General features: G+C 48.0%; 1 protein-coding gene across 2 annotated transcripts in view; it reads right to left on the bottom strand.

Annotated features, from left to right (window-relative positions):
- LOC119376657 (CCR4-NOT transcription complex subunit 1) overlaps window positions 1-13,397 on the bottom strand; it is a 101,530-nt gene that overhangs the window by 67,872 nt on the left and 20,261 nt on the right. For both annotated transcript variants that reach the window (XM_037646423.2, XM_049411081.1), the window contains exons 10-12: window positions 12,805-12,932; window positions 12,592-12,727; window positions 12,408-12,515 (exon numbers count right to left, since the gene is read on the bottom strand). In XM_037646423.2, coding sequence (XP_037502351.1) covers window positions 12,408-12,515; window positions 12,592-12,727; window positions 12,805-12,932 — 372 coding nt within the window. The remainder of the gene's footprint in view (window positions 1-12,407; window positions 12,516-12,591; window positions 12,728-12,804; window positions 12,933-13,397) is intronic.

Below are 13,397 nucleotides of genomic sequence, written 5' to 3'. Positions count from 1 at the left end.
CGAGAAAGAATGATGCAAATGTAAAACTCGTTTCAATGATTTTTATCCAGATAAGTAGGATTGTGCGAATAGTAAATTTTAGGTTCGAAGCGAATAGTGATTTGGTCGAGTAATTTCGAATCGAATTCGAAGAGTTATGTATCTATCACATATTATAAAGAAAAACGCCAGGCCTGCGCTGAAACCACAGCACAGTCACAGCGAAAGCTGGGAGAGCGGCGTTTCTAGAGCCAGTTAAGCTCTCTTGGGGCTACAATACAAGTACACTAGAAAGGTACCCTATACGCCATAAATCACAATTTTTGTGAAGTTGGGAAGCACCTACTAAGCCATTATTCGTCATTCTGCGGAGAAGCGAGGCACCAACTACACGTCTGTAAGGCATTATGTGCACTTTGTTGACGCGACGACTGATGACGAAGAATTACGCCTCAGCCCTTTGTAATGGGTTGGAATCTTTAAACGGCCCACCAGTTATATAATTTGCACCGGTCGCTATTTCCCTCTCCCATCATGCTGTATAACATACGTTGACATGGGAGAGACGGGGGGGGGGGGGGGGGGGGGGGGGGGGGGGAATAACTTTACTGAGACACCGAGGAAATGAATCTTGCGCTTATGGGCTTCCTTGGCAACCGATACAAGTGCACTTGCGAGGAACCCACAACGCTATAAATCATTGTAATTTTACTGAGACCCCGGGGAAGTGGATCATGCGCTTATGGGCTTCCTTGGCAAACAATACAAGTGCACTTGCGAGGAACCCACTACGCTATAAATTATTGTAATTTTTGAGAAGTAGGGCAGCAGGCACTCTGCCATTTTTCGTCATTCTACGGAGAGCGTTGGTACCTGCATGTAAGGCATTATGCGCACTTTGTTGATGTTGTGCCTGATGACGATGAAGAATTATGGCAGAGCCCTTTGTAATGGGTTGGAAGCATTCAACAACCTACTCGTTGCGCAATTCGCATCGTGTGACGCCTGGTTACAGAATTTGCGTTGTGCGACGCTTGGTGCTTATTTTACTCTTCTACCACGCTATATTGCATATGCTAATGTGGTTCCTTCCCGACATGAAGCCTGTACAGGACCTTTTTGCACAGCAGTTTCAAGCACCGGCATGGCTCAGAGGTTGAATACTGGGCTCCCACGCAGAGGGCCCAGGTTCGAACCTCGTTCCATCCTGGAATTTTTTTCTTATTTCGTTTTTTTTTTTTTTCTTATTTCGAGCGATACTGGTTACGGACACCGGCGGCGGCGGCGGACAACTACGGCGCCAAAAACGGCCGGTGAAATGATCACATAACAGCTTTCGCTGTAAAATTAGCATATATGTCATGACCCAACTAACCTGCACAATATTATTTTAAAATTGAAACAAGGAATGTGCAAATGTCATTCTTTTTGGTTCAAAGGGAAGTGGAAGCAACTTTGAATAGTAGCTGGATTTGACTTTTGGTAGAATGCAAGTGATAACCTGTAAAATATTGCTACGTAGCTAACCCATCAAGAGCCAGATATTCTGCATACAGAAGACGACAAAGAGGACTGGCCTGTCGGTCTGCTGTGGGTGCTGTCCTCCATCTTGACCGATGCTGTGCACATCAGTGCAAATACACTTGTAAATAGTCATGCCTCGTGTCATTTTACGTAACATCTTTGTGGTGGAGGCGCTGGTTGTTCCCTGTACTCATCACGAAGCTCCGCAACGGCCGTATCATCGCGGGTCCGACCATGTCACAAGTTGACGGAACATCGTCGTCACCGCCTGCCCCTCCCGTGGCTTCCACCTACGTAGTCCTACCTCCTGCTCGTGATCCTGGCGTATTCTCCGGACAGGATGGCGTTGACATTGACAAATGGATCAACCTGTATGAACGCATCAGCGCCAGCTATAGGTGGGACCCGACCCTTATGCTCGCCAACGTACTTTTCTACCTTGATGGCCCACCGCGGGTGTGGTTCGAGACGCACGAATCTGACATTACGAGCTGGGAATCCTTCAAAGAGAAGATCCGCGACCTTTTTGGCAACACCGGTGGACGGCAGATGGCTGCGCGGAATCAACTGGCAACTCGAGCACAGACCTCTACGGAATCGTACGTCGCGTACATTCACGACGTCATCGCCCTTTGTCGCCAGGTTGATGAGCACATGCCTGAGTCAGAGAAGGTATCGCATGTGCTGAAAGGTATCGCAGACGATGCCTTCAACCTGCTTGTTTATACCAACGTTGCCACCGTCGAATCAATCATCAAAGAGTGCCGACGGTTTGAACAAGCCAAGAGCCGCCGTATAATTCAGCGATTTATGCGGCTTCCCAACACGGCCGCAACCTCATCTTGTGAAGCCGCTCCCCAGCCGCCCACCTATGACAATGTCACACGCATTGTTCGTCGGGAGATTGAAGCTGCCTGTCCTGCTCCCATTCAACCACCCGTTTTTACGGCACACACCACTGACCCTTCACAGCCATCGGTGGCCCTCATTCAAGCTGTGGTCAGGCAGGAGTTTGCAAACCTCGGCCTTCCTTCAGCATGTCCCCTGACTCGCCCTGTAGTACCGCCTTACTCCCCAGGGAACGCTCGCCGATCCTCTCCTACAGTGCCCTTCCGCAACCCTACGGAATGGCGAACACCCGATGACCAGCCTATCTGCTTTTCCTGTCACCAGCCAGGGCACGTTTCTCGCTATTGCCGTCGCCGCTGGTCAAACCCACCACGCCAGACCTACCCTACCTACATGCGCCCTACCACTTCTACACGTTCAGCCGCTGTACCCTCCAATTTCTACTCGTCCTCTCACGTACCTCTCACCAATGACGCTACTTCGCCCGTTCGCCGCTACTCCCGCTCGCCGTCGCCGCAACGCCGCCAGTCCCGCTCTCCGCAGCCTCGACGCTTTCCCTCGCCGACCTTCTCTGGACGCTCGCAGCAGGAAAACTAGATATTGCAGCTTATGGAGGTGAAGCTGCAATACCGTCGACGCCTACAAATCCTCTACTGACGCTGCCCACACACCACAGCCTGCTTGAAGTAAAAGTCGACAATGTTTCTGTGACCGCCCTCGTTGACACAGGCGCGCACCTGTCTATTATGAGCGCCCTTCTACGCCGCCGTTTGCAGAAGATTATGACGCCGTCCACAACACAGGCAATACGTGTTGCTGATGGCGGTACTGTAGAAGTAATCGGAATGTGCACTGCTCGTGTCAGCATTGCCGGTCGTCACACCGTCGTCCTTTTCGCCGTTCTAGCTCGTTGCCCTCATGACCTCATACTTGGCCTTGATTTCCTTTCGGCACACTCGGCCTTAATTGACTGTTCTTCTGGTACACTCAGCCTCGATCTTCCTCTTCTCGCCGATAACTGTGAAAAGCCCGTCAGCCGCTTGAGCCCAACCACTTTTGTTCGCCTGCCACCTCGAGCAGTGACGTACGTCTGTTTGTCATCGACCCCTCCAGTTCCTACATCGTTACACCTATAACAGACGCACGGCTTACACGCAATATTACTGTGCCGCATACCATCGCCACCATAGTGGATAACTCCGTCTTCCTTCCGCTCCTCAATTTCGGCCTCATCCCCCAAGTGTTGCCCTACCAGATGTCGCTCGCCCAACTCACAGCTATAACCGACGATGACATCAACGTTGTCGCCGTAACTGCTCCGGACCAAGCTGAAGTCTCACGGTTGCCCGGTTCTGACGCCGCCATTTTTCGAAACATGATTGGATCAGACCTTTCTCCTGATCAGGCCGACGCTCTCTCCCAGGTCTTAGCCTCGTATAGTGACATTTTCGACATCCATGATCGTCCCTTGGGCCAGACTAAGGTTGTCACTCACTGAATTAACACCGGTGACTCTGCACCCATCCACCGTAGGCCTTACCGCGTGTCTGCATCAGAGCGAGCAGTGATTCAAAAAGAAGTGGCCAAATTGCTAGCGAAAGATATCATCGAGCCATCGTCTAGCCCTTGGGCCTCCCCCGTGGTATTAGTAAAGAAGAAAGACGGCTCCTGGCGTTTCTGCATTGATTATCGGCACCTCAACAAAATTACTAAGAAAGACGTGCACCCTCTTCCACGTATCGACGACGCACTCGACTGTCTCCATGGCGCCACCTTCTTTTCATCTCTCGACCTCCGATCTGGCTACTGGCAAATTGCTGTAGACGACATGGATCGTGAGAAGACCGCATTCGTTACCCCTGACGGCCTTTACCAATTCAAGGTCATGCCCTTCGGTCTTTGCAACGCTCCAGCAACCTTCGAGAGAATGATGGACACACTGCTTCAAGGATTTAAATGGTCGACGTGCTTGTGTTACTTGGACGACGTGATCATCTTCTCACCCACCTTCGCAACACACCTTGAACGCCTTTCGACCATTCTATCAATATTCCGACAAGCTGGCCTCCAGCTCAATTCCTCGAAGTGCCACTTCGGTCTTCGACAAATTACTGCATTGGGCCACCTCGTTGACGCTTCCGGTGTACGACCAGACCCGGCCAAAGTCCGCGCTGTAACGAACTTCCCCGTTCCTCGCTCTGTCCATGATGTTCGCAGTTTCGTGGGCCTGTGCTCGTACTTTCGCCGTTTCGTGAAAAACTTCGCGGCACTTGCACGCCCACTCACTGACCTTCTCAAACAAGACGTCCCGTTTTGTTGGGGTCCTCTCCAAGCTGACGCCTTTTCTCAGCTAATCACCGCTCTAACGACACCACCCATTCTTGCACATTTTGACCCCGATGCTCCTACAGAAGTGCGCACAGACGCTAGCGGTCACGGCATCGGCGCAGTATTGGCCCAAACGCAGTGAGGCACTGATCGTGTTATTGCGTACGCAAGTCGGCTCCTCTCGAAGTCTGAACGCAACTACTCTATAACAGAACGAGAATGCCTTGCCCTTGTCTGGGCGGTTTCAAAATTCCGCCCTTACTTGTATGGCCGCCCATTCCGTGTCGTGACAGATCATCACGCGCTCTGTTGGCTTTCTTCACTGAAGGACCCTACTGGACGACTTGGTCGGTGGGCGCTGCGTCTTCAGGAGTACTCCTACTCAGTTGCCTACAAGTCTGGACGTCTCCATCTGGACGCCGATTGCTTGTCCCGTTACCCTGTTGAACAGCCAGACGGATCAGTCATCGAGCCTAGCGCCAGCGTCATGTCCATGTCTCAGTTTCTTCAGATTGCTGACGAACAACGTCGCGATGCTTCCTTGCGATCACTCATTGGCCGTCTCGAATCTGCCCCTAATGACGCGTCACTCCGCATGTTCGTCCTCTTGAATGGCACGCTGTACCGTCGTAGCGTTCTGCCCGATGGCCCTGAGTTACTTCTTGTCGTGCCTAAACATCTGCGTTCAACGGTCCTGCATGAGCTTCACGACGAGCCCACTGCCGGCCAACTGGGCATATCTCGCACGTACGACCGTGTCCGGCGCCGCTTCTTTTGGCGCGGTCTCGCCCGGTCCGTTCGACGTTACGTGGCCTCCTGCAATAAATGCCAACATCGGAAGCGACCTGCCGCACCCCCTGCTGGACTCCTCCACCCGATCTCCATCCCTACCGAACCTTTCTTCCGTGTTGGTGTAGACCTTCTCGGCCCTTTTCCTGAGTCCAACTCTGGCAACAAGTGGGTCGCCGTTGCTATAGACCATGGGACCAGGTACGCCATCACTCGAGCGCTCCCCACCAGCACTGCTACTGACGTTGCCGACTTTTTGCTCCACGACGTCATTCTACACCATGGCGCTCCTCGTCAACTGCTCACCGATCGTGGCCGCACATTTTTGTCACGAGTAATTGACGATCTTTTACGCTCATCCTCAACGCAGCACAAGTTGACTACTTCCTACCATCCCCAAACAAATGGCCTCACCGAGCGCCTAAATCGCACTCTCACGGACATGCTCTCCATGTATGTCTCATCTGACCACCATGACTGGGACCTGGCGCTACCTCACGTGACCTTCGCTTACAATTCATCGCGTCATGATACCGCCGGTTACTCACTTTTTTACATGCTCTATGGCCGTGATCCGACGTTACCACTGGACACCCTACTTCCGGATACTACATCTCCGCCGAGCGAATACGCACGGGATGCTATCGCTCGTGCAGATTACGCGCGTCATATCGCCCGCTCTAGGCTGTCGGCTTCACAAGCAACTCAGAAGACCCTCTACGACAGCAGGCATGTCGACGTTCATTTCTCGCCTGGTTCCCTCGTTCTCCTGTGGTGCCCAGTTCGTCGTGTTGGCCTGTCCAAGAAGTTGTTATCCCGCTACATGGGTCCATACCGTATCGTCCGCCAGGTAACGGACGTCACCTACGAGATCCCAGTGAGCCCAGTGACGTAGTGCACGTCAGTCGGCTCAAACAATACCGCCCTCCTTCTGAAGAACATGTTTAAAGTGCACCGAGACGGCGCTTTTACCGCCGGGGGTTATGCTACGTAGCTAACCCATCAAGAGCCAGATATTCTGCATACAGAAGACGACAAAGAGGACTGGCCTGTCTGTCTGCTGTGGGTGCTGTCCTCCATCTTGACCGATGCTGTGCACATCAGTGCAAATACACTTGTAAATAGTCACGCCTCGTGTCATTTTACGTAACAATATGTTACATTTTAAAATGTACTATACTTAGAGCATATAAGCCAGTATAAAGAGCTCTTGAACTTAAAAAATGATGAATCAATGTGAGGTTAGTTTGTCCATTTAACCTTGAAATGGGGCTTCGTGGAAGTGCAAATTTCCACTGGAAAGGTGTATCCACGGTAAAGCACCCCTCCACTGCAGTGAAACCACCTTTACAGGGGGTTACATGCGGTTCATACAGGGTGTTTTTTTTAGACAATACAGATTTTTTATAAAAATCCTATGACAGTAAGGCTCTTGTCGTTTTCGCAGACGCACTCCACGTCGAGGCGGAAAAACATTGCGGCAGTTAAAATGACACTATTAACACTAATTAACAAAAACTCGTTAATTAACTTTTTAATGATTGACTTGAGGGCAAGTGTTTATATTACAGTGATGCTACCGAGGACTTCTGATTTGGAGCAATTTTTGGAGCAGCAAAATTTCCGTTTTGGAGCACTTTGGAGCAGCAAAATTTTCATCTTGGAGCACTTTGGAGCAGATAATTTTGCATCTGGGAGCACTTTGGAGCAGCGAATTTTATATCCTGGAGTGCAATACAGAAGCATATTGCATTAACATTCAAGCACCTGAGTATTATTATGGGGCTCTTATGAAAGCTAGAAATATTTCGATTCATTGCAAATCTCAGGAGCATAGGCATGCGCACAGGGGGGGCAGGGGGGGGGGGGCGCCCACCCCCCCTAATCACCTAAGAGGGGGGGGGGGGGCGCAAAATCAGCCCCGTACATTGACCCTTGCGATAGCAATTATATGGACACTCTCGGTGGATTTTTGCCGTCGCCGTTGCCGTAATTTTCCGTATAAAGTCCAAATTAATGACATCACCACGCGCATTCTAGCCGCGGGTAAAAGCTCGCGAGCGCTGGCGACGAACGCGGCTGAAGCGGAGATTAAACAAGCCGGCCGTCTCCGCCGCACGGACAGCGCATGAGATAACATCTTCCCGTGTGCGGGCCTGCCGTCGATTGCTCATCAAACAGAGAAGAAACGCCCCGCCCATCTTTCGTAAGGAGCATGAAGGGACGCCAGGGGAGCAGCAGGGGGGGGGGGGACCGCATCGTTCGAAGGGCGCAGTCGCTTGCGCGCGCGCTATCTCGAGGCATCAGGAGACGGCTCGTAAACTTGCTGTGCTCTCAACGCTTACTTCGCGTTTAGAGAACTCAGAGCAAGAAAACGCTTCGGTTCCTGGAGGGGCCATATTCCCTTAAACCAGCGTTTTGTTGAGTTACGCGAGATCGGATCCAAAAGAGTTAGCTGCTAGTCTTGCTTCGTTTCACAATACAATTTTTTGGTATCGCATTCATTGCTTCGCTCTTAAGCGAAACTTAGTTTTTTAACCGTTAGCTATTGACCCCCGAAAGCGAGGGGCGGACGTGTAACATGGCGTAGCCTTGGGCCGTCAGCGACGGGCCCGCTACTGACAGCTGCGCATTTGCGGCTGCTCCGACCAGGAGATATGATTTTACTAATGAGATGACATTTTTAAAAAAGCAAGCAAAAAATTCGAATTGGAACCCTAACTCGTGAGGTCGAAATGGCAGGGCCTTATAGGGAGTATTTACCGCAGAGTGATTACAAACTCGGATGCACTGGTGGAAGGAATTACGGAAAAGCTGGGATGAAGATCCATGGATAAAGTATATCTGAGGAAAAGTGTCAACGCGTTTCCACCGTTCGCGTGCTCTTCCATAAACGTGAAGCAAGGAAAATTCGATATTGTCCCATATATCTACTGCGAGCGATCCCAGATTTCATTCCGTGATGTCCGGAAACAGAAGTGACAGACATTTTAGCGGCACTCATGTAGTTATTACTGAACAGTGCTTTCCTTACGTGCCGTGCGACGCTTGAAACGAGCTATCAGCAGCGTTTCTGGAACATACGACGTCCGCCGATGAATCGCCGTCGCACTTTCTCGCTACCGAGAGGCCTAGACGTCACGAGCCTCTGCGGAGAGCGCGTTTTGCTGTCGAGCCGACTTGCAGAACAGAAGCTGCGTCGGCACCGTGCATGGCATCGTGGCTTACTCGGAACGCACGCCCGAGCGCTATTTATTCAGCGGAATAATTCTTGGTCCATGATTGCGACTTTATTGGCAGCCCCAAGATCGAGCTGCACATGTTCTGACGCACCAGCAGTGCGATTGCCGGTGATAGACGCCCCCAAACCCGAGACTTTGGCGCAGTTTGGCGCAAATTTCGTCGATATTATCAGGATGGCGCAGTAAATACAATTTGGCGCACTTTGGCGCAGTTGGCGCAGGAGTGGAATCACTGATATTAGAAAGTTGTAGCACGTACCAATTTATGGCATACTAATTTTTTACGAATCACAAAAGTTGCACGTAGTTCGAAATATCTATCGAATGTCAAGGGCGAAATCAAAACTGATCGCGCAAAGCACGCACGAAGCGCGACCGTTCGGTTACATCAGACCGGAACTACCAGTCACATGGGAGCGAAGAAATGTCAATGGAGGCGCGCCGCGGCCCTATGTTTTCGTGAAAAGCTGCAAGTCATCTCACTTGTGCCCATGCATTGCCTTATTTTTGCATGAAGTGCTTGGTGCTTATCGTTTCTTTTGAACTGTGCACAAGAAAACCGTGATATCAACCTTATCTTTGTCTTGTAAGCATAAACACAGAGGCTGCCACCTCGGCGCTTCTTCTTGCAGACACGCGAAATATTTACTCGTGCCTCTTTATAGCTTAAGAAAATCACATAAGCACCATCCATCGCACACAAACATTAAGCTCTCTACTTGTGTATTTCAGAATGCTTGCCGATTTTTCTGGCCAGATTCTGCTTCTGCGCGCCTTCATTCAAATTTCCTCGCTTCCCTGTCACGTGTCATCCCGGTGTTCCGCTGCACTTTGTGCACGCCAGGCGCAATCAGTTTCGATTTCACCCTTGAAATTCTATGATGAATATCTTGAACTACGTGCACCTTTCGTGATTTTTAAGAACTGGGTGTGGCATAAACTGGCACGCACTACAACTTTCTAATATGAACACCTGCCCTCAAGACAATAATCAAAAAGTTAATGAACGAGTTTTTGTTAATTAGTGGCAACAGTATCATTTTAACTGCGGCTTTTCGGCCTCAACATAGAGTTCATGTGTGAAAACGGCAACAGGCTTACTGTCATAGAATTTTTATAAAATATCTGTATTGCCGAAAAAAAACACCCTGTATGTGTCTATTCATTCATTTCGAATACCTCAAATTTAGAATAAGTTAAATTCGTTTCCAAGCGAATTCGAACTGCTTGAATATTCGCACAAGCCTACAGATAACCTATTTCCTGGATAAACATATGGAGGTTATTTATTCACACTAGTTACCAAGCAATTAGTAAGCCTATTTTGCTGAGGGTGATACACTAATTTGGTGTCTTTATTTAGACAAAGAAATTTATAATTCAGCCTAATTCCATTTGGATTCTTCCAATATTATGTGCAATGCCCTAGTATAGCCCTTCATAATTCCATTAGTGACCATTAACACTGTACCACGTGCATACGGTTACATGTTTTTTCTATAAAGTCATTACAATCATTCACCATATATTATGCGTTCCTTTTCTTCTTATTTACAAACTCTAGAATTCATTTCACATGAGGTTGTTTACAGTACAGTAGAACTTCGGTAATATGATCCCGGCTTGTACGAATTTCGGGGTGGTGATAAATTTTATGTGGCCCCGACCAGAGCCCATTAGCTTGCTACAGGAGTACGGTTGTTGCGAACCGATTTTCATCCTGCCACGTTTGATACAAACACAAGCTACCACGCAATCCTCCTGATTGCTTCGGCACGGCTGTAGACCTCTCGAAAAACAGCCCCAACACCAGCGCAAAAAGAAAATAACAACAAAGGGCAACAATTCTAAAATTTTCTGGCCTTGGTCTACCACAAGCAAAACGCTTCTGAAAGTCACTTTCGCCGCAGTACACTAGTGTCATGCAGAAAAGTGTACTAAGTTTAGGAAGGGCCTACTAGCTGTCACTGGTCACAGCACATTTTGTCCCTTAAATATACTCGCTTGCACATGACGTATATTTATGCCAGTATGATCGCAGACATCTAGAAGCTTTACTGGCAATCATTCAGGTCTGTCGATCACAATGCTGCGGCCCAGAGAAACAATAAATGAAAAGACATACCAACTGTCTTCTGTCGCATACTAATTTCTAATGTTCTTTGTTGATATGAATATTTTTCCTGATCCGCAAAATTTCCATGGCCAGGACTTTACTGTACATGTATCAAAATATGTAGACAAGTATTTATGTTGCAAATAGACTCCTCAGAACCTTTTATGAACTTTTTTTCTTTAAGAAATCTGAAATATATTTGATATCTGAAGCAACTTTTCTTGAATAGTCATATCTGGCTCAATTAGAAATTTCATTATTCAAACAACCTCGCTCAACAAAGTATACATTTTGATTACTGGAATGTTTAACTATGAATAATAATATTATCTGGGGTTTAACGTCCCAAAACCATGATATGATTATGAGAGACGCCCTAGGGGAGGTCTCCGCAAATGTCGACCACCTGGGGTTCTTTAACGTGCACCTAAACTTAAGTACAGTAAAACCTCGGTGATACGACTCTCGCAGGATCACCAAAAATATTCGTATCATCCCAAATTCGTATCACCAGAAAGTATGGTAAATTAGCATGCGACAAAAGAAAGCTGCCGTACATTTTCAGTTATTGTTTTTCAAGGCCGCAGCAAAGTCACGAACAGCTCTGAATGATTGATTGCCACTGAACTTTTTGGACATCAACAATCATACCTGCACCCGTAAATATACAGCCCGTGCGCGCGTGTGTATTCATTTAACCAGGTGTGTTGTGACCCGCGACAGCTAGCAGCCCCTTCTTCCAAATCTCAATATGCTTTTCCGCGTGACAACAGAGTAGTGCAGCGAAAGTGACTTAAGGAGCGCTTTAACGCGATAGATGAAGGCCAGAAAATTTTAGAACTGTGGTCCTATGTTATTTTCCTATCGCGGTGGTGTTGGAGATGTTTTTGGAGAGATCCTCAAAATGTTTTTCGGATGTTTTTCGCGAGATCTTCCTTTCGGTCCTCGTCCGCCTTTCATAGGATGTCTGATGCATGAGGACATCGCTTGCATGACAAGACTTGCAATCTAAACATGAAAACACATGGAGGTACATTAGGGCCTCCAAGATTCGCGCACACGATCTCAGAGGCTACGACGCGTCAATGAGGATTTATTCTGATCACTGTTTAAGTTTTTTTTTTTTTACACCGTGATTCTGACAAACTGCGGCGCGGCGTGGCGTGCATGCCCGCGCTTGCATTTCAGCGCCCGCATGTGCTTAGCACGTCTTCCGCGACAGCACCTCTTCGTACCTCCGCAGTAGCGTACGTTCGTATCAAACGTCCCAGGGTGAAAATCTGTTTGCAACAACCGTACTCCATTACAGTGCAGGCCAATGGGCCTTGGCCGGAACCAAAGAAAAATTGGTATCACCCCGAAATTCGTATGAGCCGTGATCGTATCACCGAGGTTTCACTGTACATGGGCCTCAAACATTTTCGCCTCCATCGAAAATGCAGTCGCTGTGGCCAGGATTCGATTCTGCAACCTTCAGGTCAGCAGTCGAGCACCATAACCACTAGACCGCCGTGGTGGGGCAATGCTTAACTATTTAATATCTACTACAGTCATACTTTTCAAATACTAAGATATCTTACCTGAACATTCCAAGCTGCCTGAAGCACGATTGCCGAATTGGGATGATTGCTCAGGAACACAAATACAAGGTTTGTCAACAGTTCCTGACGAAACCCTTGCATGGGCCCCTGAAAGTGGATATTTGCATGTTATAAAAATTCAGGCATGCAAGTTAACGTACAAATATATTCCATGTGGACTTACCGAAGCTTGTAGAAGCCCAAGCATCAGCAAGTCAGGACAATGTTGAACAGGATATTTGAACAAATCATGTACATGTGATGAGTACTGCACTTTATCAGACAAGTTCAGGAGAGTTTCTACAAGGTCCAAAGATTTCCTGCAAAAAGAAAAAGCTCTCAGAATGACGCTGACACACAACAGGAGTCTTGTTCTTAAAACCAAAATTTTGCTAACCAATTGGCTATGTCTCTGTTGTCATCTTCAGGAAGTGCCTTCAAAATCTCCATCGACACTGGCCGGTACTTGTAGTCGGTCAGGCAAACAATGTCAGAATTTTTCATAATTTGGTGGAATAATGATAGCTGCAAAGAAAAAAATTGCTATGTATATATGTGTTACCCATTCAGTCCGCTATTATTATTATCCTGAGCAGGTTGATGTGCTATGGACACACAGTTTACTATTCAACATGGGAAAACTTAAGGTGTCAACAGCCTTTGCTGTTTACTCTCAAAGCACATGCCAGGTAATCCAAGCCATTGCTGATGAAGAAAAGCATTTAAACTCCCTGTTGGATAAATGATTACTATTTACAAATAAAGTGAATATACCTCATGCCATTTTGTGCGAAATAATTACAGGCCAGCATGGAATGCTTTGCTAAAACTGTCACGAACAGGTTGATGTCTTCTTTAAGTGATTACATGTTAGCCTTGTTAGCACATGAACTGCACAGTAACAGTGCTATGCTAGAATACCACCAGACAGAGTAGGTCATAGAGGTAGACACTAGCACATCAGTTTACAGTTTTTTTTTCTTCCCATTT

This window comes from Rhipicephalus sanguineus, chromosome 1, assembly GCF_013339695.2.
Source record: "Rhipicephalus sanguineus isolate Rsan-2018 chromosome 1, BIME_Rsan_1.4, whole genome shotgun sequence".
NCBI classification, from domain to species: Eukaryota; Metazoa; Arthropoda; class Arachnida; order Ixodida; family Ixodidae; genus Rhipicephalus; species Rhipicephalus sanguineus.
Note: the sequence above shows the minus strand (reverse complement) of the source record. Positions and strands in the feature narration are given on the sequence as shown.